At 34.3% G+C, this 24,866-nt stretch overlaps 1 protein-coding gene across 3 annotated transcripts; it reads right to left on the bottom strand.

The window, feature by feature from the left end:
- Window positions 1-3,037: 3,037 nt before the first annotated feature.
- Window positions 3,038-22,969, bottom strand: LOC133669382 (protein PIR-like). 3 transcript variants are annotated; one of them, XM_062089487.1, is made up of 30 exons: window positions 22,718-22,962; window positions 22,555-22,627; window positions 21,926-21,990; window positions 21,677-21,754; window positions 20,412-20,531; window positions 20,222-20,292; window positions 19,907-19,999; window positions 18,827-18,896; window positions 18,589-18,653; window positions 18,195-18,390; window positions 17,895-18,046; window positions 17,524-17,617; window positions 17,199-17,414; window positions 16,713-16,924; window positions 15,753-15,894; window positions 14,154-14,322; window positions 13,282-13,358; window positions 12,448-12,618; window positions 12,196-12,272; window positions 12,001-12,103; window positions 11,288-11,407; window positions 10,687-10,830; window positions 8,768-8,917; window positions 8,511-8,654; window positions 8,254-8,341; window positions 7,458-7,585; window positions 5,890-6,097; window positions 5,496-5,668; window positions 4,375-4,578; window positions 3,038-3,486 (listed from the first exon to the last, which is right to left on the bottom strand). In XM_062089487.1, the coding sequence occupies exons 1-30, from the start codon at window positions 22,769-22,771 to the stop codon at window positions 3,292-3,294; spliced, it is 3,852 nt and encodes a 1,283-aa protein (XP_061945471.1). In that variant the 5' UTR covers window positions 22,772-22,962; the 3' UTR covers window positions 3,038-3,291. The 3 variants fall into 3 exon arrangements, 2 of the variants coding, with proteins under 2 accessions (XP_061945471.1, XP_061945472.1); XM_062089488.1 differs by lacking the exon at window positions 3,038-3,486 and having other exon boundaries at window positions 4,440-4,578; window positions 5,408-5,668; window positions 22,718-22,966; XR_009833889.1 differs by lacking the exons at window positions 3,038-3,486; window positions 4,375-4,578; window positions 5,496-5,668 and adding an exon at window positions 6,568-6,647 and having other exon boundaries at window positions 5,959-6,097; window positions 22,718-22,969.
- Between the last annotated feature and the right edge of the window lie 1,897 nt (window positions 22,970-24,866).

The raw sequence follows: 24,866 nt of genomic DNA, 5'->3' as shown, positions 1-24,866 counted from the left end.
AGAGTGAATGGATCCTGTTAAAGAAGCTATCTTTTGCACTACATGGGCCATCGCATTAGGTGAAGTACATGGTGCAAGCTGAGATAAACACACACACACATAAAAGAATGGATTGTTCTTGAGAAACAAGGACTGAGGATTTTTAGAAGGCCACCATCCTTCAGCTGTCTGGGGGCAGTGTAATGTGCATTGAATTTCTTCCACCATTTGATTTTCATTTTGATTTTCCACAGAGCTGATGTTGTTCTGGTTGAGAAATAGAGTGATCCCAGGATAAAATCCAAGTAATTTTAAGACTATACGGAGCATTGTTGTAATCTTGATAAGAACATGTTTGAGGATAAAAGCTCTGTGAAAATTGTTTTTTAGTAAAAACATTTTGATTCCAATCAACAGGAGTTAGAACTTTTAAAATTAAACAATCTTGTCTGGATTATTTTTGTCTACAGTGTGAGGAACTTTGAATCCACCAATATAGATTCATAATGCTATCTGGTTTTCTTCAATGATCATGGAAAATAGTGAAAATCAATACGAAACACGGATTTACATGGAAAATAGGGAATATTTTCTCGGAGTGCCCAATACATTTTTTTGTTGGTGACTGTTGTTGGAGTCATCTTGCATTTAGTAACACACCATATAGGTTGCGGCCTCTATTATGCCTGGGGCCGATGCTAGTTTTTTCCAAGCATAACATAAAAAAGAGATGTTAACGTGATCTAAGCATTCATTACAAAAAAAACATAAAAATAAAATTGGGACGTGTGTTATTAACTTGATTGGATTTAATAAACTCAGTTAATTTACCAAGAACAACAATAATAAAAAATATAATGATAGTAAATAAATTTTAAAAAAATTAACAACAAAAAAAGATAAGAAAAACTTGATCCGAGCCTATTTATGTTAGCTCACCAAATATGTAACTTGGTCACAAAACTAGAGTAATATCATTGAAAGCAAATTGAATAAAATCATGAATCTTAATTATCAAACAACCCAATGATGAAACTAAAAAAAATATATTTTTTTTATTAAAAATAAAAAAAATCAAATGTTGATGGAATTTATATGATAATGAAAAAAAATAAATGAGAATTCAATTACCACATAGTAAACAAAATGAAAAAAAAAGTCTAAGCTTAATTTCTAGCAAACAAAATATTGAAAGAAAAAATAAAAAAAATAATATAATCCAAAAAAGGTTGAAAAAACCTGGTCCAAACCCACTCGAGTCAGGATGCAAAATAAGTGACTCGGTTATGATATCAGGATAACTGTGTCAAAAGCAAATTGAATAAAACGATAATGTTTAATTTTCAAACAACCTAACGTTGAAGGGTGAGATAACTCATATCATTTTCACAATCAGTGAAAAATACAATAGAAAACAAATAAAAATTAATAATAGAGTCCAATCTCTAGTTAAATAAATATTGAAAGATGAAACTAAAAATACATAAGTTTAAAAGAATGAAAAAAAACTAAGAAAACTCGTGAGAATCTCTTAAACCTAAGTTAATCTTTCAAAATCATAACCCATGAAATCCTAGATCTAAACTCAATCTTGAAACTCAACCTCCAACCAATTTAATATTGAATAATAAATCGAAAAAAAATTATTTTTTCAAAATTCAAAGTAAAAAAAAATAATCAAAACAATAATAACCAAATCTGATAGAGAAAAGAATCAAAGGACGATGCAATCATTAAAAAATTAATTTTAAAAATGATCTCAAATAAAATAAATAGCAATACTAAATTTGACAGATAAAAAAAAAGGAGGATGAAAATAAAAAAATAATTCAAATTTATAAATTATTTTTTAAAAAAATAATGATAAAAAAAATATTGATCAAAATAGAAATATAAACAAATTGAATGAGGGTTAGGCAATAGAATAGATGAGGACAGAGAAAATAAAAAGAAAAAATGAGTTATCGCAGCTAAATCAAAGATCTTTTGCTCACACGTGTTGCCTAATAATAAAGGCGTTTGCAAGATGAATTGAACGCCGCCTTGAAAATCATCGTTTGATTGTCAATGACACAACATGTACCATCTAAAAGGCATTGAGAACTCCTACAAGCTGGTTTGCTAATGCCAACCATTTTTTTTAAAGTAATACTTAATATTTATTAAAATATTAAAGTGCTATTACTCTATTTGATTATAACTAGAAAACCAAGTTGAATATATATAAAAATTCTTGAACTCCAGCTTAATACCTTTATTTTTATTTTAAAAATAATCTAGTCATTTCACCATCCCAGAAAAAAATAAAAAAGTGGAAAAGACTCTGAATACAAGTTTTTTTAAAGTGTAATTAGGTCATTTTATTGTTCTAGAAACAAAATACAATGGATTATGTAGAAAATATCATATTATTATCCGTGATAGCAAGTTAGTGATATTGTTTGAAGGAAAATTTCTTTCTTTTTTTATTTTATGGTGGAGTAATTTACCAAGATGATATTTAACTAGTTGTTCTTTCTCATCTAATCTTTATTCAAGCGTCTATTTCTACTATAAGAAAAGCTAAGGGGTTAATTATACATAAACATGGAAGAGTTTTGACATGTTTTTTTTTTCCAACCTTTCGAACTATATGTGCGTGTTCTTGAGACCATGCAGGTGGTCTTTTTTCCCAATCGTCTTTGAAAAAATCAGCTACATAATTCAAACATTCTGAACATATTTGCAATTGACTTAGATTATACGCTATTTTGTTTTTCTTTAATTTTTGTTATTAGATCAAAGCAGGACAGTTGTCAGAACACAAGATATTTTCATTCAGGAAAATAATTACAATTGGATTTTTTTTTTCTTTGATTTCAAATTTATATATTTCTTCTGCAAATTCTTCTTTGTCTGGGTGGCGAGCCAGCAGTAGTTAAGTTATGGTATTAAATAAGGTTCCCTTGTAATTATTCCCTGTCTTGGACTTCTGTGCTTCAAGAACATAAAAAAATGGCAATCATCTATGGTGGGAGCAAAATTGTTTAAATAAAACACTCAATTTCTAGGCCAAATCAGAAAGAAATGTCAACACTGGTCATTTTCATTAAAAATACAAAAAAGGTGGGAAACTCCCTGAATGTGTTCATGGAGAATATACAAGTTGATTTCAATCTCTCGTAATTTTGGTCAGGGAACACATTAGCAGCTTCAATTTGATACTTAATAATCATAATGATAACCAAAATACAGCTTGATGACCCTATATGCATAGACATTGCAAGACTGAGACAAAGCATCAGAAGTGGAAGGGGGGATTGTAAGATTCATTCAGGCACCTTTTTGAGGCAATGTTTCAAATGCTGAAACAGTGTTCTCGAACTTAATCCGATGCAGAGGGGCACCGCTTTGCTTGATAGCGCAAGCTATCTTGTCCTCGAGGGGGCAACGGGCTTTTAGCATTGAGAAAACATGATTGTTCAACCTTCTTGCTTTCTTCATTGCTTCTAATAGGGTTTCCCATCCCTTGCAAAAGAAGAGGGCAGCCAGATTAATCAATCGGAACATAGAAAAAGTTAATAGGCTAGAAGCAGCTGAATCACTCCCCTGTTTTCATTGTACTTTAAATACAATCAAAGTCAGAAATTGATTTTACTAGTTACAATTCTTTCTTCAGAAAGAAGGAAGCACTGTATTTCTATGGTTATGGACTATAAATCATCATATTTTCTTTACTATATTTTAGATTTTCCTGATTGAGAGATTAGTTTTGATTCAGAATATGAGTCCACTCACTGCAATTGAGAATTATGACTTGTTCAATATGCATGTTACTATGACTAAGATTGTCCAAGTGCTAGTAATCAGGCAAATCATGTACAGGTCTGCACAATTGGATGGATAATAAATTAACAGTTTGATGGTCAGACTAGCTGGGCAAATCCCATCCCTAAAACATGAATTGCAACCTAGATTCTGAGCGACATAAATGCTAGCAAGCCAAGTTGATATGTGGAATCAAGGCTCAACAAAATTGCAAATGAAAAGCAGACAGAAGGAATTGACGTTCTTCAGAAACATCAAAGTCTGATAAAAGCACCCTAATGACCTAGAGTACAGCTAAAATGTAGAACATAATGATGTGCAACCATTTATTTAACTCCTACATAATGAGTAAAATCCTACTTGATGACAAGTATGAGCAGAAAGAAAAGAAAAGGAAACAAAATAAATGAACGACTTTTACACACAGAATCAGTTATAGCACAGCTTGCAATTCAATCAAATGAGGAATCCAACTTGAAGTCCCGGCAGCGGAAAATAATATTTTAAATATAAAACAATAATTTTCTATACACAGGCATACTACTCATGAGTACAGAAAAAATCAAGTATAAACGCAAATTTCAATACCTGGGCAACATGGGGATTCTTATGTGCTTGGGTGAGTAATCCAGCCTCTACTTCTGCAACATTGAGGACTTGATACGAAAAATCAAAGAGTTCAAAATGCATCTGCTGCCCAAGCAAGTAGATAATGGTACAACCACCCCAAGCAACTGAGTCACCCAACACTTCAAAATTCGATGATACTTGAACAGAATCCTCCAGGTGTCCCTACAACTCAAGTATCAAAACGGATTAGTAGAGAGAAGATATCCTCAATTACTTAATTAAACTAACATACTTCAGTGGCTAAATTAGAGGTAAAACTAAAGATTCATCATCCTTCTAATTAAGTAGCCATAGTATTTAATTGCGAGACCTCATGCAGTTTGATCACAATATACTATTAAATTTCTTAATCAAACAATTGGTCCACCTGCTCAACTAACAGTTTTAGATCACAAATGTAGTTAGCTCCAGATATCAAAGTTGCAATTATACAGCAAGGACAATGTTCAAGTCAATGGTTCTCGCTTAATCTGATAGGGTCCGTTCAGTACTAAGATGTGTGTAGTACTTGGCCTTGACCTGGATTGCAGCCCCCTAGAACACCAGCATGGCTGCTCATCAGGAGGTACCACATGGCAGGGAGCTAGTACCTTATTAGCTTGGTTGTCAAATCAAGATTCAAATGATGAATTGGAAACATTATTTTCTGAAAAAAATTATAACTCCTAATATACGACACATTTAAAAATAGCCTAAAATGTACGTCCTATTAAACATGAGTTATTTGCTCAACAATAATGAAAAATAGCATGACTAGACGTTCTGATTGGCTAATAGCATGCCATACGATTGTCATAATTCATTCTCCGAGGATGGCTATCATCTGTTTTTAATTTTAGTGATCAAATAAAATAGTTCATGTGAAATTTTTGGCCCAAAAACACACAGTAATGAGAAGCGAGTCCACAGCACATTTAACAGAGATAGCTGTCTAGAAAAGTTATTATCAACTAGTAGGTGGATTCTCTTAGTCTGGTGTATGAACTAATACCTTGACAAACTGTAGATGATTATTGTTCAGATGCATTGGCTAAGTTTGACGCTATCATAAAAATATTTTGTAGAAGGTCATTCCTTACAATTTGAAGGCCACTATATATACGGTAAAAATCCTTTGAAGTTGTAATGTCAATGAACCCTGTCTTGGGAGCAGCACTCCATTTACAGCAATATTTATCCAATGCAGCACTGGTAAAAGCAAGGGCATATTCCAGCACACTTCCAGTATTCATGTTAGCTTTGTAAAGAAGATCTGCAGTAAAATGAAAAGACCAGAACTGTTAATTTAAAAATTAAAGAAATGAAGGGAACACGTCTTGAATATAATAACAGACATCAAACTAGAGTAATTAACTACTATTATTGCATAAAAAGTACTATTATAATACTATCAAAGAACTGGTATGTTTTTGTCTCTAAAAAGTTGGTCAAACAAACAGCAATAAACCATCTGAAGTGAAATAAATAATGCACCTGCAGCTTCTGCCTGTTTTGACATGGTATAAAAAGATGTTGGATTTGGACAACCAGGGTTGGACATGACTGCAGCGGTGGCTGATTTGAAAAGATTGACAACAGGACTATCCCCACCATCCTGTGAAAGCAATATTTGACCATCTGCATCAGGAAACAAGCCCAACCAAGGGGCTGTTTGCATGAAATGCATGGTATCAACTTCCCTCTGTCAATCATGAAAAACAACTATAAGAGGCAGTAAGAAAAAATGGTTTCCAATCACAACAGAGGTCGTGAGCTATGTTACAGTTTTGCATACTAAACAATATATTGTGGCATGTTCATTAGCCTGTCCGGCAAGCATTTTGCCTTGCTAAATTAATGTACATGAAAAACTTAGTTCAGGTTTTATATTTTTTCATCTTATATTTCATTAACAGTCATTTAAAAAACCAAAGATTACATTCCTTAGGTAATTACAAATAAAATTGAGATAGATTCCAGGCTTCTGTGATGCATTATTATAAGAAAATGTTTTATACAACTAAATATGTGCAATAATTATTTTCCTCCATTAATAAGATTGGTCTAGGATCTAATCATACACAATGTTGATACTACATCGGTTCAACAATAGCATTTGGCTTCATGATATAATATTTGGATCTTTTTTTTTTGGATTCGAGGAAACCCCACCCCCCGGAAAGCGCACTTTGTGGGTCCAGGTGAGCGAGTAAAACCCCGGTTGTCCCAGGCTCTTACAAGAGATGCACGCCCTGATAATAGAACAAGAGTTACAACAATAGCATTTGGCTTTATGATATAATATTTGGATCTGCTTGCACATCATTCACAACAACAAAACAAGAGTGTCGATAAATATTAATACCCACTAGGATGTTGTTCCCAACAATAGAACAAGAGTTACAAGTATAACCATTCATGAAGATAGATGGTGAAATGAGATTTGTACATCTGGTCCAATGACTTTTAGGAAGAGCATATCAAGTCCACATCCAGGTCTCTAATCTAAGATGAACATGCCAAATTCCTCACCACCAACTAAACACCCCTGATCGGTAGAAGCTCATAATGAGGAAATACAAAATTCATCAATATTTGATTGCTGTTTTTGTCTACCTAGCATTTGTCCCATTACGATGTAAACATGTAAACTAGAAGCTCATAATGAGGAAAAACAGTTGCATGGACTTCGTCCAGCAACTTCCATATAGGCTATGCCAATAAGACAAGACAAGTGGATAAAAAAATTCAATGGTCCCACATTATGATGTGTGACTTTGTCCATATGTCTTGCCTTTGTTAGCCTTGTCTATGATGAGTTGGTAGATTAAGTCTACACCACTAATTCTCCATAGTCTAAACAGTGTGATACTCCCCTAACCCATAAGTTCCCCAAGAATCTTAAAGTACTCGTATAATTTTGCATTCTTGTTTCAAGGGATAGAATGGCAACCCTGTCAAAATATGAGTCCACTAAACTCCAATGCTACCCTCTAGAGCAAGCATAAGTAGTCTAGACATGTTCTCATATTATCATGAAATGAAGAAACTAGGATACTGACCAATACAACATCTAGAAGCCCCATCCAATATAACACACTGCCAATCTCCTTTATTCCTCGAAGAACCTCTGCTTTGAGCTCTGATTTTGTTCCCCAGTTAAGATTTTCTTTGACAACCCTCATACAGCCTGGATTGGAAATTAAACATGTAAAATGGAGAAATGAGCACAAAAGTTCGAATCCTCCCACCCTAAAGCATGCTCAATTAGCAAGAGATGCATGCATAAAATTCAGCATCATAAAGCATTCATGATATCAGTAGATTCACAGAAAAAAAAAAGTGATGCAAGCAGGCACTTGTTAAGTAAATACCATGTGCAATGCAAATATTCAATCCACAGATGAAAAAAAGACAATTAAACACACTTGAGACAAGCCCTCATAGCTACAGCACTTAGAAATCACTTAAACAGATTTTATGCACCTCACATTCGAGGAAGCTCTCACCATATGTATCACACCTAGGCACTCACTTGGCTTTTCTCTCACTAACAATAAAATAGTGCATAAGATCCTCAAGGTTGGTGGTTGTTGGAATTGCGATGTGGTAAAGTTTGCAACAGATTCTTCCTTGAGTTCTCCAAATGAACATTAACCCTTAAAGTACACTGTACACCCATAAACTCCAACTCACTGTCCCTAATAAAATGTATGTCGATATATTGTAACTGTGCATGCATGTACACGTGCATATATTACATTGTACTCAAGTTCTTTCAACCTATTTAACACCTCCAGCAGTGTATGAAAGAAGAAGAATGTATTACACATGCATAATCATGACACCACCATTTACCTGTGACTCCTCCATCAAAAGGGAGCAGTCCAATAGATTTTGGCAACGCTTCTTGCAATCCAGTAATCATCGGTTCAAGTGTACTTACCTGAAACACATAATTCATGAAACATTAGACTCAATCTCAATGAAACAAAAAGGATAGTGTTTGTCCACACAGCTTCAAATGAAATCATACAAATAGTAACAAGATCCATCTTTTCATGAAATTTAGTTTTAATAAATGAAAATAAACTCTTCTCAAAAGCATCACATACCTTATTTGATATATGATCTAGCAGCGCCCGGATAAGCCAAGGCAATGATCTGGATCCTAGAAGTCTAACAGTAGAAAACATGTGGGGAATTCCAAAGAACCCACTGTGCAAACGCGCAAAGCTTTGATGCGCAGAATTCAACTCCTGCCATGATAATAGTCAATGAGAATGCAAGTCAGAAAATATCAAGAGAAACAAAAATAGCATCATATTGGTAAAATCCAATCAAATGATAGTGTATAACTCTAGTTCATTACCTGAGTACCACAATAGAAGTTAGGCTTTGCACAGGGAACTGACGGCTTTTGCATAGGAACAAGAGGAACTCTTGATGATCGGACAAAACGCTGAGTAGTGTTGCATAGGATGAAGTTTGGCAGGAAATCATTTTGCATCTCTGACCAAATCTAACACACACCAATAAACTGATTTGAGTAAAACTAGCTCCTTGGGAAAGCAAAGGATAAAATAAATTACACTCTTAGGAAATTTCCTTAAATAAATATTATTTGTTTTCTTTCATTTTTCATATAACAATAAGAAAAAAAATGCATCGTGTTTCATTTTTTTAGGCACAAGACTAGGGAATCCCCAAGGTTACACAATACAAAACAAACGAGAAGTGTGCTTTAGACAATGCATACACAAAGACAAAACTTAAAGGTCCTCGGGCCAAAATGCTAATGAATTGGCCTGAGATGTATTTTTCCTTTAATAAATATCATAATCATGGTTATAGAACCTAAATTGGCCCGACAAGCTAACCTGGGACCCAGCCAACCCAAGACCTAGATTGGTCCAAGTTAACTAAAAAGCCCTCTAAGAAATTCACCTCGGTCAAACCCAGGCTACCCACCAAGTCAACCTGAAGAAACCTAGGTGAGACCGCTATATTTTTAAGCAGCGCCATTTTGAATCAAGGATAAAAACCCCTAATTCCCAAATCCAACAGCCACCACGCAAAGCACCAAATCCCCTTTTCCCTTCAGTTCCCATTCTGCATCTTCTTCACTTTCTTTTCCCCTCACAATTGAGGGCTTATAAATAACACGAGTAGGATAGATTGTAATTACCAATGCAGTGAAGCATCTTACACCTATTGTCCCAGAACTTTGGAAGATAGTGCCCAGCTGTTGTTGATTTGGATGTTGACTTAGAAGAACAATAACAATATGCTTGATTGTGCACAAATCTTGAATTTCTGTTCCCCATGGATCTTCAAATGTTTTAATTCTTAGGTTGATGCGAAGATAATTATAGTAGGCAAGTACTAAATAATGGGCAAAAAAAGATGCTTGTCTGCTCAACAAATTGAGACGCTAAAGAAAAACTGGAGGAATTTTTTGGAAAGGATCCAATGAAATCAAAGGACCCATCATGCATAGTGAACTCAAACCACTTTAATCGTTTGGAAAGGATCTTGGATGAGGACAAGGTCTTCAACAAAATCGTTGTTGGAGGCCAAAGAAATCAAAACAAATTGTGGGTTCAATGTTTCTAAAACCTTGTCCTCCCCTTGTTGGCAATCCTTTTGTATTTTTCAGCACGTGACCCGCCACCCAGGTCAGGTTTAATAATTATGATCATAATGTTGCTACATTTTTTATTTTAATGATAAGAAAAAATATTCACCATGCTTTGTTTTAGATACAAGACTAGGGAATTTCCAAGCTCAATCATCCCATAATACAACATACATGAGAAGTCTCCCTTGGACAACCCATACACAAGGACAAGATATAGAGGTCCTAAAGCCAAAAATGCTATTGAATTGGCTCGAGACTCTTCCAGCTTCAATTCAAAAACAAGGATAAGAACAATAAGCACATCAGATATGATAATTTCTACATTAATTCTTCCACTGAATCAGAGACAGAAGAGAGGTTACATATTACACACCAAAATTAATGATGCAAAATGCCACCAAATCTATATAAACAGAATATTAATTCTTTGCTCTATGTCCATTGAATGTATATGCTTAGGAAACGAAAGACTGCAATCAGCTTATCCACATTGCTAAAATATTAATTTTTGAAGATAGATACATAACAGAGATTAGAGTGCAACATTTCCCAGAATACCATGATTGTGCGCCATGATTGAAAAATGATTATGCATAAATATTACAAAGGGATGTGCCAATAAAATAAAAGTCAGAAAGAGTTTGTCAAACCTGAGTAGCAAGTCGACTAGAAAATGACACAAGAGATAAGTTTTCTTGCATCTCATTCAACATGAGACTGAATGAGTCTATTGAAAGATCTTTTGAAAGCAGGCCATGGGCATGCTTTAAGATTTCCACAAGTTTTTCTAATTCCTGCAACCAAATCATGGCATTTGTTTTTCCATCAGAATAATAAACGATTTATTTGTTTTATGAGCCATGAAAAAAGAAATTTCATGGAGATATTATTTGAGAATTCATTCTAAAAGCTCAATCTGGTAGGTCAAGACAGCTATAAAAATACATACATCCATATCTAACTTTCTGCTTGTTAATATGTGAGAACTGAACAGCTAGCACCATTCAATGTGCAAGACTTTGTCCATAATACAAAAACAGTACATGAGCTTAGCAAAATAAAACGGTGCATCTTCTAAGGTTACAACAGGAAAGGGGAAACATGAGGAACCATGTTAAAGCATCCTGAAGTCAGGCTGATTGCTAGGACACTTCTATACTCTACATCCTACTAACTTTATTTTTAATTGATATGATAACATGATAGGTGTGTTACCACTAATAATAAGAACCACAAGAACAATCTACTTACCACCACTGCACATAGATCCTGAGACTCAAAACGATCAAAAAGAAACTCGAGATTGTCTCTAAAAACCTTGTTCATCCTTTCAGAAACCAACCTTCTTAAATCAACGGTCCTCCCAAGTAACTGTACACAATAACATCCAAAAGAAGAGAGGGAGAGTCAGAGAAACAGGTCTAAACCATTATTCTACTTCAGACCAAAAGAACATAAAAAGAGAGGTGACTATAAACATGTGAAATAACAGCAAAGATATATGGTCCAATCCTATGCTGAGAAATAACAACTGTGAAATAATCCCCTAATTTGGGGTATTCAGTCTTGGTTAGGGAGTAAGTTGGAAAATGTCAAAGAACTATCTCAATTTAAGCTCTTTGAGCTTGAAACTTGCACAGACCCGCACCACCTTGTGCTCAAATAGAATGAGAGATGAGATTCGAACGTGTGACCACTTTGTCAACAAGACTCTTATATCATGTGAAATAATCATCTCAACCCAATAACTTATGCTATTAAGTGAAGCCCCAAGATATGATTTATATTATTCTTTAACACACAATTTAACAAAATATGATTTATATTTCAAATTTCAGATTGTTATTAGCAATTGCCAAGGAGAAAGAAGGTAATGATACTTCACAAGACAAATGTGGACCAAACACATCAGCGAACATAAATGCAGTGAATCATTGACAATATATGGAAAACTATACTTTTACCTTTATTCTAGTCATCTTAAATAGTGCAGTGAACCTCATAGGCTGTACAGAATATTTTTCTCTATTGTCTGAGGCAAAGAGGAATGATGGATCAAGTAGTTCACTGCAGAATTTAGCAAACCAACAAGATAGATGATTTAGTTCATTGTATTTCCAGTAGTACACGTTACTATAGAAAGAAGGGAAAGCATGTACCTTGCTGCCCAACTCTTGTAATAAGTGAAAATAATTTCACAGAGTTTTGAAACAAATAAATCAAAACAATGGTCCACCTATAAAAACTTACTACACTGAGTTAGAGCGAAAATCCTGAAATAACAAACCTGAGATGTGGGCAGGGAATCAACAGGCCACCACCAGTTTACCAAATGACAACTAGGAAATGCATGTGTTCCCAACAAGAGATGCAAAAGAATTAGTCCTAGAAAATGCTTAAATATAATATACCTCAGCCTCAATTTCATCATAGAGGAATCGCTGCCTTAAGGCAGCCAGAGCTTGCTGAGCTGAATCATTGTAGATGTCAAATGGCATCAGAACACTTTCAAGAAGACCTGCATTCTGGGACTCGAGCACTTGATCTACCAGCATCCAGGGAAGAGAACATTCAATAGGAAACTGCATATGGATAACAAACAAGTTCCCACAAATCAAGAAAGTGATATAATGAATAAAAATGTGAATGAAAGGAAAAATAATTGAAATTTCACTATTATATATTTAAACTAAGCTCTCACTTTTACTCCCCCAGTAAAAATCAGTTGCACATGCTGCTTTCTATATCATAATGTTTTCTTAATAAATGTCTAAATCCATGTATAGACACCAGAAGTCATTACAGGTGCTTCCATAAAAGGAAAAAAGGACCAATTCATGACCAGATGCAAACCAAAGTAATATAATTTAGTTTAATCTGAAGTGGGATGAAACTGAATAACTTTCCCAGCCAACAAGATTCAAACCCCAAGAAAAATTGATCAAAAAGAGTTGAACAATGGAGCAAAAGAATAAAGTTTCCAATTGAGAGTTCAGAAACACAACAAAGCCCCTTATACCAAGTCAATCACTTCCTCAGTATTCTATCCTGATGATGATTCCCTCAATTCAGTCTAAACAAAAGCAAGAAATATTTTCCAAGTTAATAGAATAATTCAGCCATAATAAAACTCTGACACAAAGTAATTCTCAACAACATCAATTTAGTAAGGTAGACTTGTTCTCCCCATGTGTTAAAGAGTTTCATAAACTATAGCAGGTCCACAAGAAATCCTGTTTTCTTACCTGAATCACACGAGATGACTCCAAATAAAATTCTCTAAACCATAAGAAACCAAGATCTGTCAATGTTGCAACAGTCGCTGCAAACATTTACAGAATTGTTAAACTTCAGTATATAGTACTTGAAATTTAGTGCAGCAAAAGGACAGTATACTTCATTTTCCACCTATCTCGAACCAATAAAACACTAACAGGAGCACAATTAGCTATATTATCCTCAAAGAAACAAAGGCATCATGAACATGGATATGCTGCCAATATGCCAAGTTAGCATTTTCAATACTGTGAAAAGCAAAGAGTCTCCAATGAAGAAGCGCTCTCTCTCTTTTATTTTTATGGTGTCCACAGGGCTTACCAGCTAAGGGCCTCTATAAGGGGACAATTATGTGCCATGCTCCTATTAGGATGGTCTATGGAAAAAAAACCAAGATATCAAATGGATGATATTAAGATTTGGGTTGTCTTCTTGATCTTCAAGACTGCAAAAGAAATCCTTTTTCTAGAATTCTAAGGATACATCATACTTTGTGAAGAATCTTCTGATTCATATGCTTACTATGAGTTTATTTTTCCAGAAAATGTTGTAGCCATTCACAGTTTTTCATAAGGATTTGCATACTAGAATTCATAAGAAGTTTGCAACTAGACTTGGCGTCAAAATATCAGGGAAGAAAGTCTTTATTGACCTTATACATGGGACTGTTATAAAACCTCAGACCATTATACCTTATATATGGAACTGTTATAAAACCCCAGACCATTATGACTCATTATCATTTTCACTTATTGTTGGCTCATTTAAATAGGCTGATCTCTTATTCTGGTAAAGAAGAGATTTTTGATAAAAAGAAAAGAGATTTTGATAAGAAACTAACCTGAATAGTCCAATATATGCAGGAAGAAGCCAAGCTTGTAAAAGAAGGTCTCCAACTGCTTTAAATCATTTACAGGAATCTCAGACCCACTGTTGCCAAAGAGTCCACCAGGCTTCCGAAGATTACCACCAGACACCACTTCATATATCAAGAACTGCAAGCAATGGACCTGAACAAAGAAAACCGATGATATTAATTAAGTATGAGCATATGTATGCAAATAATGACAATATTTAATCCAAACTCTTCATTCAAAACATAAACACATGATTGGCAAGGAAGGAAACCAGAAGGCATGCATGGTGTGATTGCACAAGACGCATATAATTTACAATAAATTTTATGTCAAAAATGAAAAATGGCTTGTTTGATGGAAACATGCAAAATTTTCATAGATATAGCGATAGATTTACACCAAGAAATTACTGTCTATAACATCAGTCCAGTGGACCTGAAGGCAGGAAACGTTTTTGTCCACAGGAAGATGGTACCATGAAAATAGACAAAGAATTGGGTGACATGACCAAAATAAAAATTTGGAAGGAGATTTCACCCCCTTAAACACTGAAGTCTTCTGATTATATCCTCCTCTACCACCTCAACCAAACTTTTGAAATTTCCAGTCTTATTCCACATTCTATCTTAATCCAACTCCCTATTGCTGGTCCCCGTCTCACAATATCCACAGCTCCTTCTGAATTGGTGTCACTTAGACCTACGAATGTATTAGTATAAAAAAAATTGATTGAATTCAAGTATTATGAGTGAAGAAAGGAAACCAGATAAAAAAACAGAGAGAGATGATAAAGGATTCAATTCCACAGCAGATCACAAAATCACATTAACATTTTATTCAGTAGTTTAATTATGATCTATCTACAAACACCCTCTGAAAACTGGTGGTTGGACTTAATAACTCATACATTCTAATATGCTTTTCTTCATTGGTTGCAAAAGCCTATTGCAGATGAAGATAGTCATTGGAGATTGATTATCAGTTCCAAGCACAGGGTGTCCAAGGAAAGAGGTTTGCATGGAAAAAGTGTTCAGGAATTTATCAGAAAATTTTACAAGACTTTCTCTCTTTTTTATTTGGGAAGGGAGAATTGTATCCTGTTTCTGCAAGACCTTGGTTGCGTCAATTCACTTCTTAAGACTCAATTCATTTGTCTGTCCTCCTTTGAGCTGATAAAGAACACTGTACATTGCTTAACAAGCAAGGAGTGTTCTTGAAACTGGGATTGTCTTGACTTCTCAACCTCAAGAATACCTTTGTATATGATGTCAAGGGGATCAGCATGATGTGATGCAAGAAGAGAATTGCCTATCTTTGAAAAAAAAGCCTTCATCAAACATCTGAGCAAGACAACTTTATAATTAATCTCCTTGGTCATAGACCAAATCTTTTAGAAGTGATGGTATGCCTTAATCTTTGCTCAATCACTCTATCTTCCAAAGCTTCACAGTGTGACGGAGAACCAAACCATATTAGTTTTATTCCAGAGCTCGCTTATCCAATATTTTTATATGCTAAGAACTATAACTGCTATATCTTGACAGGAAATGTAAAGCATGAATAAGTGGTAAAATGAGTAAAACCTGTGTGGCTGTGGGTGCCACTGGCCTTGGATAAAAGAAGTTCCCTTTGCTTTCATCACCTCCATGTGACTGTAAATAAGATTCAGGCTTGTTTGTATTTGCCATCCAGTCTGCTGAAAGAGTCCTCATGTCAGAAACAATCCTGAAAGTTACCAATTGAATAAAGTAAATATGCAGTTGAAACATTCAAGTGGAAACCATTTAGATGCAGACTGTCTTTTTTAGCAAATTAAAACATCTCAACAGTTTGCCTGGACATATTAATTAGTAAGAAAAGTAGAGAATTTTGTTGGATGTGGCTCCTGACTCTCTTATGCCAGTAATGTCTCACATTTAAAGCATTCCCAATGACATTTTCCCATTTCCAAGCAAGCATCGGTATCACAGTGACGTGGCAGAATTGTTACTAACAGAATTCATGGGCTTTAGGAGGGTTACAGATTGCAAGGGCGAAGACAAGCTATGTCAGAAATGATATGATGCCCGTGGAGAGTGATTGGTTCAAGAATTGATCTATTTTCCAGAAAACTATAATGGGACAGATTTGCTTTCCTAGCCACTTTATAGTGCACTGAGTCAGAGGCTTTTAGAGAAGTGTTTTTAGCCTGTGTTCAGCGGAATGGAGGGATTCTTGTTTATTTATCTCAAAAAAGTTATCCTCCATCACTAGTAATTTTCCACTCTTTTACCTCTTGACAACATCTTTTATCATTGAGAAACAAAATACTACACTAATTGCACAGACTAGAAAGGCCCTCAATTTTTTACGGATCAGAAAAATACTACTGCTGTCCTTAAGGTAGCAAGTGCAGGACTTAAACCTGATTTCTACACCTAATCCCCTAATTTCTAGGGAAGAAATGCCACTAACCTAACTGCCTATTAGCAGCAAACAAATAATTTGGACAGTAGAAATTTGCCCTAAATTCAAATGATATAATACTGATTAAAAATGCCCACCTCGACAGGTCCTTCTTCTTTCTAAAGGTAGTCTTCAACATGGTGGCTAATGTGTTTTGGACAAAATCTTGGACTTCAGCGTGTATTGTTTCCCATAAGGCATCAGCTACCAATGTGTCACACCGATGCATCAGTGATCCAACACTCTTAATGTAACTAACGAGCTCAACAAGTGCTTTCCTCTCCTCAGCACTGTAATTATATCGTACCACCTGCAAGATAATTCAGTATTACAATATGTCCAGTCAACCAAACAATAAAGGTTACATAGTCAAGGCAATAGTTCTTGAAATATCTAGACAATGTGTATGACGCAAGGCAATATATTAAATCTATTTATCACAAGTATGACCCCAAATAAATCTTTCTAAGTTAGTTCTAAGTTGTTGGATTCCTCAAGTGAGCTTTGCTGACTGCGCTTCAGCCTTCAGCATATGAAATAGACCAAGAACACAATACCAAAATCACAAATATAGACTATGATACCTTTTCATAGTCAAAAAATGATTCTGAGGTTCCATTAGATTCTGAAGGAATTGCATCTTTGCATGGGCGAGAAAATTTCCAAGCACATTGTTCCCAAATTCGTGCAGTCCATCTGCTTAAGAGCTGGAAACCTTCAACAACCATATCATACATGTTTCCCTTGACTTCTTTGCACCAGTCAACATCTGCACCATCTATTGACTTCAATAACAATAGCTGTGTACACAATTTGAAAAGATAGGAAACACATATTAAAAAGCTAATGATAAAGCTAATCACATTACAAATAGGGAGTGGAAAATTTGTGGTGAAAATGAATAAGCACCTGATTCAAGGATGAAGCAAAACGAATTGTGAAATCATCATGCTCGGCACGAATAGTTCCGATGTGATTAACAATGAGATAATGCCTCTGATAAGTACAATATGTTAAGGCTTCAAAGATTACACATACAAGTTCCACAGAGTGTAACACGGGATAGTAATTATTCTAACTGCAAAATGGATCTAACAAAGCAATAATGGTCTATTGTGCAGACACGAGGGCCTGTAACTGATGAAGACCTCATTGTCCCCACCATCACAAAGAAGAGAATTTACATACCTGTTTTGTCAAAGATAATAATCTAACGAAGCGAGGCATGATAAAAAAAAATGAAAGAAAGAAAGAGAAAAAAATAAAATTGTAGAGGATATTCTTGTGCCTCCCGAGGTGGGAGCTCATGAGGTGCTGGAAGCGTGAGGAGACGAGTTTGTGCAGCAAATCTCTGAAAGTAAATGGACAGCTCTTTCAAGATTGCAGCAGGAGAAAGATGAAGATCAGGGAAGGCAGGAATGATCGGATCATTCTGCCACAAATCACAAACAAATTAGAATATATCAATTAAATGACTAGATTTCAGACAAGTAGGAAGAAAAAAAGAATATATTTTGTGCAATTTCAGGCAAAAATGACATATTAGATTACCAGAGCACAAAGAGATACGAACAGAATACCTTAAAAATATTTATCAGCCTGTTGATTTTTACCCTCTTATACAGTGACTCACTGTCTTTTTCTGATGAAGTTGCCAAGACAACAAGAACTGGTAAAACACGTAGAAGAATGTGCCTCTCCGGAAACAAAAGCGCAAAATCCAATTCCAATGACTCAATGGCAAAAACTATCAGAACTTGAAGAATATCTTCTACACTATTGTAAGTCAAGGACCTCGATGTAATACCAATTATGATTTCGCAACAAGAAGAGCAAGACAAATGATATTCTAAACAGAACAATGGCATCATGGAAAAACTTATGCAAACAGGGTAAACTTGTGTGTGAAGAAAAAATCAAACATTTCTTCCTGTGCTGCCACACTGAAAGGCAATCAATAATTAGTATAGATACGTGTTCACCCGAAACATTTCGACATGCAAGTTCAATAAGATTGCCCACCTTGTGCTTAAGAATATCTGCAGCAGTTGAGTTACAAAGTAGTTAATATTGATCAGTTCATCAAATTAACAGTGAAATAAGAGCAGATATCATGTCAGCACTTTGCCGCAAAAAAAAAGGCACTTCAAGAAACAGAGAAGGTAAAACATCATTTAAGACAGATAAGGTCACATGAGAAAAGTTCTCACACCTGTAAATCATCTAACTCCTCCCTTATTGAATCAATATCTTGCCACTGAACACTAACTTGGGTAAATGTCCTGTCAAAATCAGACACGAATAAAGGAAAGAACCAGTGTTAGACTGCATAGCAAAACAGCCAGCCGATGCTTCTAAGATTGAGTGAAAAAGAGATCAAAAAACTTAAATATGTCCAAAAAACTGTAAGAATTTGCAGCCAACAGGTATAATCAGACTGGAAAAATGTATCGTTTGGGAAGCTGGATTTAGTAGCTTGGCCAGCCACGCTTGTTTAACAGATATGTATAGAAGAGAACAATTCAGATGAATTAATAGCAGGAAGTAACTAATCACCATTCAGCATTTAAAGAACTGGTAAAAAAGTATGATTAAAGGCACAAATTTTGAACATACAAAGTTCGCATCACACAAGATCGAATTTGATTAGAAACATTTTTCACCGCCACTGAGCTTTACCAATCCATGGAATAAATTTGCAAAATTAACAAAGTTTTGCATTCCAAGAAGTTTAACTAGACATATTTGCAGAGGGTTAGGAGAGGACCACAAGATGCTCAAGCTAGAACACTTAGGACTGAGTAGTGTAAATAAATGCTTTAAAATTGAAGTTAAACAGAGGCCCACTTTTTCATAGTCTCATATACTTGTTTTCAGTTTCTACTCTGTTTGATGGAGAACTCCCTTAAGATTTTTCATACTCTCATGTATGTGTTATGGAAATTATTCAAAGTTTCTGGAGATGAGAAATTTTAGTGACCTATTTCTATGTGTGATCTGTAGTGGTTATGGATCAGGCTTTTGCTCTCCATGTAAACAAGACTGCAGCAAATCCTAAAATCACTAAACTATCATGCTAAAGATATTCTGTCTTGAGAAGTTCAAACGAAGACCATCAACATATGTAGAGAAATTAAAACAAATGACTGCCAGCCAATTCCCATCCAAATGGCTTCAAAAGTTGGAAGAAAAAAAAATGATAAAGAAGTTGGATGATCCATGTCAAACATCATAAAGGACATGTAACCAAGGTATGGCAGCATAAATGACCCAAATTATTTAATTTGCATACCTCTTGTACCATGAGAAGTCATTAGGTATGCTTGCCTTAGCATTTTTAAGATGATCAAGTTGAACTAAAACATCAAGCAACTTCAACATGGTCCTGGGATATAAAAAAAATAAGTTAATAAAAGAAGCATTGGTTCATTTGTTCACCATGAAATTTTAAGATATCTCAAGATGAGGAGAATGTTCAAAGGGTGGTGTTGAGGAGCTGACTTGACTCACATCCAGCACTTCAAAATGAGGTAATAGCAATACAACGAAAAAAGATGATTGGTGTTATGGGAAGAGGAAAATAGAAAAAGGAAAAGCAATCAAATACCATAGATGAGTAATTGTGGGGCCATTAATGCGCCGCTCAGGCCTAGAAAACCGCTGCATATCAGCTGCTAGCTACATCAGCAAATAATATTGCAACATTGTGAAAATACAGCGTGAGTTTGAAACCACATAGGGTATAATACTGTAAACAATAAGGAAAAGAAAGGAAAAGAAGGTAAGAAATCACATACTTTTGATGAAGCAGATGCTTGCCATTGCTGGATTTCACGCAGACGACTCATCTCCAAGTCCAAAACTTGATATGTTTCCAGATACAAGTCAGCCTGACTTTGCTTCATGGATTCAGGAAGCTGCCACATTGCATACATGTCAGAAGTATTTTAATAGGCGGAGCAGGGAACTGGAAACTTAAGTTATTCAGTTACATGTCTTTCAAGGAAAAAGAATTCAATTTGTGTTATCATAAACAGAAAACTGGCTATCTATAACTGGGTTTTTTTGGACATAATATGTAGCTGTTCAAGCTCATCCAGACCATCATTTAATGATATTCAAATACTCTTTCATGAAAGAAAAGATCAAGAGCGCATGTTCTACTAATAGGCACTAGGAAATTGTTCATTTCTATTCATCCAACATGCCCACTAATTGCTGAAGACTTGCTTCATGGATTATGTTAATCTGATAAAGCACTGTGCATACTTGTGAATCTCCAAACTGTAAAACTTTTCCTTGCTCCTCCATATTAATTGAATGTTTCAAATGCCTCACTAAGAACATTGCTACAGCACAGGACTCCAAAAACCCCACATGTAAACAGGTCAAACATGAACCAGTATAATCCAGAACACATGATATAGTATTAGGCTACAATGATATTGCGATTGAAAGACCCCTTTGAGTCATAAATCATCAAAAGCAAAATCTGCTAGATTCCAACGAGGTCAAGCATCTGAAGGCATGAGAACCTTGACAAGCTATGCTTGTTGAAGGACCTACAAAGAGGCCCATCAGGTTGATGCATTTATATTGAAAATTTTGATTTCAATGTATTTACACAGTTTTAATATAAAAACTGTGGTCTTTTATCCTATAGATACAGCTATGCTGTGAATACCATAAGTTGCCAGATTAGCTATTGCAGAACCACAATGTTATGTCAAAGAGTGTAAAATCCACCACTAATGTTTTTAAATGGCAACTTTTTACCTTTAGAGTTTTGTACTATCTGCAATCACTAGCGATACATATTAGTCAGGGAGTAGTTAGTTTTCTCGCTCTTCATCAGGAAGTGAGATACAGCAGCTTCTTATTTTGTTTATAGAGCCAAAAGTTATATGCTTTTAAATGTGGCAAAGGCACAACCTTGCACATAAGCATACAAAAGAAAGAAAAAAGAAACTACATAAAGAGAATAGATCTTGACAAGAAAATATCAATCCATGTGCATAAGCAATCCTTGGCCGTGTTTATTAGAAGGGAAGCCAAAATAGACCTGAGGAAGTGCTTTGACACAGCTACGATATGTATAAAGCACTGATGCCATCTCCTTCCCCTCTTGGATAAGTCCATTCTGCACATGTTGCAGCAATTAAAGTCAAAAACCACCAATTATACTGATAAAGTAATAAAAAAAAAATGCAATGACACCAAATAGAAAAACTAACACAAATAGTTTGATTATGTAGTTTTTGTGCTTACAAAAAAAAAGTCAAGGCAAAAAGAAAAAACAAAAGCCACATACCAGCTGATTGAGAGCTTTTGTGTCTTCTGATAGAGATAAGCGGTAAGCAGAAACATCAGTATACTCTACAGAAGAAAAAAGAATGATTGTGTATGAGAGACAGTTGTGGCATGGACAAACACAAACAATGCTGGTGGCCATGCATGCAACATAAAAGCCACACTCCATGTTAGTATAAACAAAAAAATCAGACAAAACATACAGACATGAGAAGAAGATGTCAAAACTATGATAATGACAACACAAAAACATGCCATTTATGCTTGTAATCATGTAGTGACAAAACAAAATGATAAATGCAGCAAGCTAGAAGAGAATCCTTGTATCAACAAGTAGATTGTTATATCCTTGGTCTCACATAAATCCAAACCCAATTTCTAACTCTAATAATTTTTAATTTAACCAAACATGCCAAAATAAAAAGCTTTCCAATTCCACCTGAATCCCTATTCATCCTTCCCTAATTAGTAACACTAACAAAAGAGCTCCTTTTTCTATATAAGCAATCACCATTTCAATTCTTACATTCAACACATCCCTATAATTTAACCTTCCATAACAAACATATATTTATTGTTTTTTTACCACATAATTAGCATTAATAATTAAAACAAAATTTTAAAAAATACCAATAGGACTGTTGGTTGCTCCTCTTTCAGATGAAACCAAAACCCCGGCTCCTTGCACCTCTGCTTGCTCATCCTTCCACACACACACACACAAAATAAATAAATAAAAAGTAAAGAGAATTGGCTTGATTTAACGGAGTGCAAGATAAATTAGGGAGGGTACCTCAAGAGAAAAGGTAGAGAGAGCTGCTATGGCTTCTTCTACTGGAACTGCCATTTCTCTCTTCTTTCTAGTAATTACTAATTGTTTGAAAGAAAAAAACTAGAGAGAGATCATCAGCATTAGCATTTTATGCTTTTTTGTTGGGAAAAAAAACCATGAGAGAGAGAGAGAGATCTTCTGCAGGTGAGTTGGATCGGATTTCAAATTTGTCTGTTGTCTAAAACAGAGTCGATATGACATGACTCGTGCACTCACCACTACCTTCTTGTTAAATACTACACTCTGCTTTCCTGAATTGAACAAGGCTGATGGGTTTATTTACGTTACTGCCATTTAATTCCACGCACAGTAGTGAGTGGCTCCTTTCGAGTTAATTACAGATGAGTCCTTAATGTAATATTTTGCTCTGTTTATCCATGGAACTAGAACAGAGATTCGGTTCTAGCTCTAACATCACAGCTGAGCCTGCGCTTTGTAAGAAATCATTTTTAGATGTTGCAACTGTATTTTAAATAAAGAAGAAAACTCAATGATGTTATAATTCGGAAGAGTCAAATAAACTTGTTTTATTGTAATTAGATAATAAATAAATAATAATAATAATCAAATTAAAATTAAAAAAAACCAATGGTGATAACTTGGAAAATAACTTCTTTTTTTCATGAGCGAAAAAATAATATGGTTTAATTTTTAATTAATTAAATATAAAATAATAAAATTGAGTTTAAAAAAATAAAAAAATCAGTTCCAGTTAACTAATTAAATATAAAAGTATTTTTGGTTTTTGAGAGGCGTTGCGCGCACTACCCTAAATGTGCGGACACCTTCAACGTGTTAGTTACATTTTCCATTACTACTTGATTTATATATAAAAAAAACTAAATTGCTCTCCATAAAAATAGTATTAACAAGAAATTACAGTGAAAATATCAAAAGGCTCCTAGTGCATGTTTCAATTTTTTATTTAAAGAATAAATTTGTTATTTTAATGTGTTTTAAAAAATAAAAAGATAGAAATATTATTGCATGTCATTTTCAATATATTTTATTTGAAGGAGAATTAAGTCATTCTAATGTTTTTAAAAAATATTAAAATGAGAAATTCTCAGTCAATTTTTTAACAATTAATGATTAATAACTTACATGAAAAGACTAGAATAGCCATACAAAGACCATTGATATATTTGAAAAGGATAAAAAAATTAATAATAAAAAATTAATTATACTATCACCATAAATAATAAAATGTGTAAATTTTACGTTCCCCATTAGTTTTTTTATTTTTTATTTTTATGTGTGACTTCACAGCTACCTGCTCCATTATTTGAAATGATGACGAGGGTCCTAATTCTATATATTTTAAGCTTCTTTTTTTATAGCTACTTTAGAAACTGTTCTTAAAAAATTTAAATTTTTTTTTAAAAAAATTTAATATAATTTGTATTTTTTGATCGTTTTGATGTGTTAATATCAAAAATAAATTTTTAAAAAATAAAAAAAATCATTTACATATATTTCAATATGAAAAATTATTTAAAAAACAACCGCTACCACATTATTAAACATACTCTTATACTTTAAGACGAAAAAATAATTCCTTTATTGGTTTTTCATTTGCTTCTGGGTAAAACATGGATTTCATAACGTCTTAATTAAGCAAATTCGGTTCCCACTAGCAATAATAATTGAGTGCACGTCGTCTAATACTTCACTCCAAGTCAAGGCTGTAAGGCCAAAACGGGGCACAGAAGGCATCTTCATTTTCAAATTTGCTACTTGTTCAGCTATATTTTTTTAAAAAATTAAATATTTTTAGTTCTAAGTTAATTTTGTTTCTAATTTTTTTTAATAAATTAATATTAAAAATAAATTTTAAAAAATAAAATAAAAAATATTATTTTAATATATTTCTAAATAAAATTACATTAAAAAGAAACGAAAATAAAATCTTTTATAGTGTTGTTTGCCTTTAAAGCAATAATAATTTATACTCTGCGGCCAAAATCAACGAAGAAGATGTGAGAGCACCAAAAAATGATGATGACAAAGGCACATCATGAGTGCTAGTTGTCGTGATTTGGCAAGGAGACCTGACAACAAACAGGAAGGCAGTAAACGGTTCCAGCTATGGTGATGCCTCTTCTGCAGC

This window comes from Populus nigra, chromosome 12 (genome assembly GCF_951802175.1).
Source record: "Populus nigra chromosome 12, ddPopNigr1.1, whole genome shotgun sequence".
Classification (NCBI taxonomy): Eukaryota; Viridiplantae; Streptophyta; class Magnoliopsida; order Malpighiales; family Salicaceae; genus Populus; species Populus nigra.
The sequence above is the reverse complement of the archived record's forward strand: the minus strand, read 5'-3'. Positions and strand labels throughout refer to the sequence as shown.